General features: G+C 41.2%; 1 protein-coding gene across 2 annotated transcripts in view; it reads left to right on the forward strand.

The window, feature by feature from the left end:
* Positions 1–6,000, forward strand: part of ZNF106 (zinc finger protein 106) — an 80,999-nt gene that overhangs the window by 20,434 nt on the left and 54,565 nt on the right. For both annotated transcript variants that reach the window (XM_011989241.1, XM_011989240.1), the window contains exon 2: positions 2,640–2,725. In XM_011989241.1, the coding sequence (XP_011844631.1) occupies positions 2,672–2,725 (54 nt within the window). In that variant the 5' untranslated portion in view covers positions 2,640–2,671. The remainder of the gene's footprint in view (positions 1–2,639; positions 2,726–6,000) is intronic.

Here is a 6,000-nt window from a genome sequence, read left to right on the forward strand (position 1 = left end):
TTGGGGAGTAGATTTAAAATTTCACATAGAGCATCTTTAGCAGGGACTCGAGGAAAGTGTGCTAGTGCTAGAGGATTATGAAAGAGTCAACCATTGTTGAGTCTTAATCTAAACCCCTGGTGTTTTCTTTTTTCTTGCTTTTTTTTTTGTTTTGTTTTGTTTTTGTTTTTTTTTAGAGAGCCTCACTCTTGCCCAGGGTGAAGTACAGTGGCACAATCATAGCTCATTATAACCTCAAACTCCTAGGGTCAAGGAATCCTCCTTGCTGTGCCTCCCAAGTAGCTGGGATTACAGGCAAGAGCCACAGTACCCAGCTAATTCTTTCATTTTTTGTGGAGACACTATGTTGCCCAGACTGGTGTTGAACTCCTGTCCTCAAGTGATCCTACGACCTCAGCCTCCCAAAGTGCTGGCATAACAGGTGTGAGCCACTGTGCCTGGCCTCAAACCCCAGTATTTACTCAGCTCGGTTACTTAATTCACATGTTAGTTCCATTTGGAATAATCAACAAATACTTTTGAATTGCTTATGGTATATCATATACTGTTCTAAGTGCTAGACAGAACTATACTAGTGAACAAACTATACAAAGTCCTTTTTCTCATGGAATTTAAATTTTAATTGGCAGAGACAGAGAATAACACATACTATGTCAGGTAGTAAAAAACGCATGTTCCAGATATTGCTTGTTCATAAACTATTCCAAAATTTACTGGCTTAAAACAACTATTGTATTGTGTCTCACAATTCTGTGGGTTGAAAAGAGCTTATCTGGATGGTTTATGTATTGGTCTCACTTGGGGGTCTCTCATTGGTGGCTGGACCTCGAGCCCCCAAGATGGTTCACGCTTCTGGCTGTCAGTTGGTCCTGGTTGTTGTTTGGGTGCTCAGTGGGGGCCTCAGTTCTTTTTTTTACCTGGCCTTTCCCTGTGGCTTTGGCTTCTCACAGCACGGTGGCTGGCTTTCAAGGCGGAGCATAACAAGTGGGCAGAGGCAGAAGGTACAGATTTCTGAAAGCCCAGCCTCATAAGTTATACAGCATCACTTCTGCCACATTTTATTGATCATAATAGTTCACAGGGAGGGGAAACAGACTCCATCCACCTTTTCATGGATGGGGGCAAGATCACATTGCAAAAGAGCACATGGGGTAGTAGATATTGTTGAGGCCTTCTATGGAAACATGATCTCCCATAATGCTATTAAAAATATTGAGCAGGTTAATAGGGGAATAGAGAAACTGGAACTATGTGGAGAGGTGGGGTGTCAGAAAGTGCAACGTTACGTAGAATGTCAGGCAGTTCCTCTCCCATAGGCAATATTTTAGATACCTGATGAAAAGCAATGAACCACGGGAACCATAAGGACTTTTTAAGGAAGAATATTCCAGGCAGAGAACAGGAAATGTGGAGGTGCTAAGGTGGGAGGATCTGTGATATGGTCAAAGAATAGCAACGAGGGCAATGCGAGTGCACTAGAATGATAGAGGAAGAACGGTAGGGCGTGTGAATGATTCAGAGAAGAAGAGAGAAACAGATTTTGTAGCCAAAGCAAAGACTAGGTATTTTTTCTTCTTCTTCTTTTTTTTTTTTTTTTTTTTGCAAAGACTAGGTTTTCTGTGAGTGAGATGGACGCCGTTGGAAAATTCTGAGCAGAGGAATTACATGCAGGTTGAGTTCCTTTATCCGACATGCTTGGGACCAAAAGTATTGTGGATTTCACATTTTTTCGGATCTTGGAATATTTGCATACTTACTGAACATATACTGGCTGAACATCCCAAATCGGAACATTCCAAATCTAAAATGCTCCAATGGGCATTTCCTTTGAGCATCTTATTGACACCCAAAAAGTTTCTGGTTTTGGATCATTTCAGATTTCAGATTTTTAGATTTGGAATGTTCAACCTGTATATGTTCTAACTTAAACTTTTTTTTTTTTTTTTTTTTTCCTCAGACGGAGTCTTGCTCTGTCGCCCAGGCTGGAGTGTAGTGGTTCAATCTCGGCTCACTGCAACCTCCGCTGCCGGGTTCAAGCAATTCTGCCTTAGCCTCCTGAGTAGCTGGTATTACAGGCGCCTGCCACCACGCCCAGCTAATTTATGTATTTTTAGTAGAGACGGGGTTTCACAGTGTTGGCCAGGCTGGTCTCTAACTCCTGACCTCGTGATCTGCCCGCTTCGGCCTCCCAAAGTGCTGGGATTACAGGTGTGAGCCACTGCACCCGGCTGTTCTGAATTAAACTTTAAAATAATGTTCTTCTAAGAATCTTTGGCTACTCTCAAAACACGGTTTTGAGAATCAGCTGTGAGAGGACGAGAGCAGAAGGAAGGAGTCATTTCAGTAGTAGGGTAATGCCATGTGGGATGATGGGTGTGCTGGGTGGTGAGAAGTGGTCGGAATTTGGCTATATATCAAAGTAGGACTGACAGTTTCCTAATGAGGGTGGATATGGGGTAAAAAAGAAGGATCAAGGATGGCTCCCAAAATGTTTACCCTATGCACCTGGAAACGGGAAGACTAGGGGAGGAGTAAGGTGGAGGTGAGGAAGACAAGACTTGTAATTTTGGCTATGTGAAGATGAATGCAAGAAAGTATCTGAGGAGAAAAAGTTACTAAATGTTACTTCCTCATTGCAGGTGTGACGTTGAGTGCTTCAGATCTGGTCACTATGGTACGAGAACGAAAATGCATATTGTGCCACATTGTGTACAGCTCAAAAAAGGTAATAATGCAAGAGGGAGAATCTGAGGCTTTATGACTATTTTTTAAAGAGACATATGTTATTAATAGATGGGAAAAGCTTGACAATGTCTTATTTATGCTTCTTTCCTAAACCATAGTCTCCATTCCACTGGTTTCTTTCTCGTTACTGCCTCCTAAAGCCAGTGCCTGTGTTATTAAACTTCTGTCCATCCAGAATTTGAGGGTATTCAAAACTAGATGACCTAGGGAAATTTATTAGTAACCAGTTATAGGGAAGATACCTTAAAATTCCAAGGTTATTTGAAGTTATACTGCTTTCTGCAATTTTAAAATCATGTACTTGTTGATTAGCTAAGGATATAGCATTTGTTATATGTACCTACATTCTGTTTATGCCTATGCTTGTGGAAAGTGCAGCACAGCAGAAATAGTGTTAACAATATCCTAGATGTCCACAAGGTGGGGATGTTGCTCAACGAAAAGCTTTTTTTTTTGAAATGGAGTCTTACTGTGTTGCCCAGGCTATAGTGCAGTGGCACAATCTCAGCTCACTGCAACCTCTGCCTCCCAGGTTCAAGTGATTCTCCCGCCTCAGCCTCTCAAGTAACTGGGATTGTGCTGCCAGGCATGACTGACTTTTGTATTTTTAGTAGAGACGGGGTTTCACCATGTTGCCCAGGCTGGTCTTGAACTCCTGACCGCAGGTCACTAACCTGCCTCCGGCCTCCCAAAGTGCTAGGATTACAGGCATGAGCCACCGTGCCCGGCCAAAACATCTTTTTAGGACCTAAAATTGACTGCAATTTGTGTCACTTTTTGCCTTTGCCTGCCTTTATCATTTGCTTTCAGAGTAGTGCTGCTAGTTTAAATACTGAGGAATTTATTCTCTTTGCTTTTAAGATGCTTTTGATTGTCACTGGAAATTCAGAGAACTGGGAGGATCATGGGCTAGGTTACCAGGGAAGTGTGAGTGGAAGTGGTAAACTTTGAAAAGCGACTAGAGTAATGATGGTTTAAGAGAAATGAAGAAGATATATTTTAGGTAGTAGAACAACATGTACAGAGACAAATGGAATGGAGTATGACAGTTCTAGGAGTTGGCAAGAAGGCTCATCTGATTAAAACAGTTTTGCCTTGGGAATAGCAGGACTATAATTTGTAATTTAAGTGAAGACAGTTGATAAACAGTGTTGGATGCCAGATTGAAGGGTTGATTATGATCCACCAAGTAGACTTGGGTGGATTCTATTTTTTTTTCTGTCTAGATTTCTGTTGGTGATGGAAAAATCAGTGAGATTTAAAAATCATGTAATATCAAGCCTGTAATCCCAGCACTTTGGGAGGCTGAGACAGGCGGATCACGAGGTCAGGAGATCGAGACCATCCTGGCTAACACGGTGAAACCCTGTCTCTACTAAAAATACAAAAAACTACCGGGCAAGGTGGCGGGGGGGCGCCTGTAGTCCCGGCTACTCGGGAGGCTGAGGCAGGAGAATGGCGTAAACCCAGGAGGCGGAGCTTGCAGTGAGCTGAGATCCGGCCACTGCACTCCAGCCTGGGCGACAGAGTGAGACTCCGTCTCAAAAAAAAAAAAAAAATCATGTAATATACCTGCTACTATTTACAAAAATAAAAGAATGCTCTTCTAGTTTTAAAAATTTGATGAAGGTTGACACAAATTGTAAATAAGTCGAAATTCCTTATGACTACTTTCAGATTGGGCAGAGGTAGGGAGAAGATGTGAGATGGATAGGCTGCTGCTCAGAGACGTGATATCAGAGTTTCATGGAATAGCAGTCCTATCTTGGGATACCATGATTTTGTGATTTTGCCATTTTAAATCTTTTTGGCTCTTCTACTCTGGTTTCAAACATACTTTTATCTCTTCATACTTTTCCATGATCATAATGAAGTTAAATGAAGGGCTGGAATTGTCTCCTCCTGCCCTAGGAAAAGCTGATTGTAGTTTTTATTTATTTTCTTTCTTTTAAAAAAAGGAAAAGCTGGTTGTAGTTTTATTTTTTTTTTACCCCCCCACCCCCGCTTTGTTTTTTTAAAGCAAGGGAATGGCCTGCTTTAAGTGAGCAGTATGATTTAAGAAAATAACAAAATGGGTTAGTTGGAAGGGATAACTGATACTTACTTTTAGATAGGACTATGAACAATTGGTGTTGAAGCTGAGCTTTTCTCCAATTTTCCAGACTAGTGTAACTCTGGTTTCTCCAAATACACTCTGGAGGAGAAAAGGTTCTAAGTGACTTGAGTATGGGGAAAAACTGTGTAAGATATCCCTGAGTATCCTGAGGCCCATTGACAGATAAAAGACTGAGAAGCCCTGGAGTTAAATATATGTATATCATAGAGATGGAGTCTCACTATATTGCCCAGCTGGTCTTGAATTCCTGGCCTCAAGTGTGATCCAGTACACCGGGTCATATTTTTTGTATTATTCAATGTTTTCCACATGTGTTTAACCATGAGTTCCCCCCCTCCCCTCCAACCAACCCAGCCTTTAAAAATATAATAACTGATTAATATACAAGGCCTAAATAGAAGCCTAATACATGAGAAGGAATGCATTTGGGCTATTACCTTAATCCTGTGCCTGTGGATCTTTTTTCTTATTATTTTTGTTGTTGTTGTTGTTAAGTTTTGTTTTGAGACAGGGTCTTACCCACTGCTGGAGTGCAGTGGAGCCATCTCAGCTCACTGCAACCTCTGTGTCCCAGGCTCAGGTGATGCTCCCATCTCAGCCTCCTGAGTAGCTTGGACTACAGGCGTGTGCCACCACATTCAGCTATTTTTTAATTAAAAATTTTTTGTAGGGAGGGATGAGGTCTTACTAGACTGCCCACACTGATCTTCAACTCGTAGGCTCAAGTGATCCTTCCACCTCAGCCTCACGAGTACTGGGCTTCCAGGTGTGAGCCACCATGTCTGGCTGAATGTTTTCTAATGATTTTTGAAAGCTTGGTTGTCTCACTGTTAACATTCATTCCTTGGAGCAGGATGGGAGAAGATTTGCATGTAAATTTAGGACAAGAATAGTGAAGTGTTTTTAAAAAATCAAAAGTCACATTAAAACTATTAGTGGATGATAACATTTTTATAGTAAGAAGAATCAGTTTTTATATCAGACAAACCCATTTCAATGAATGCTGTTTTGTCAGGAATGGTTTTGTTGTAAGGAACAGAACTCACTTAAATTAAGCTCAAGTAAAGGGGGTTAGTCATGTTGATAAGCATCTAAATCAAGGAAGAATTGAATAACAGGAAGCATAAAGACTTCATATA

Source organism: Mandrillus leucophaeus, unplaced genomic scaffold (assembly GCF_000951045.1).
Source record: "Mandrillus leucophaeus isolate KB7577 unplaced genomic scaffold, Mleu.le_1.0 Scaffold35, whole genome shotgun sequence".
Classification (NCBI taxonomy): domain Eukaryota; kingdom Metazoa; phylum Chordata; class Mammalia; order Primates; family Cercopithecidae; genus Mandrillus; species Mandrillus leucophaeus.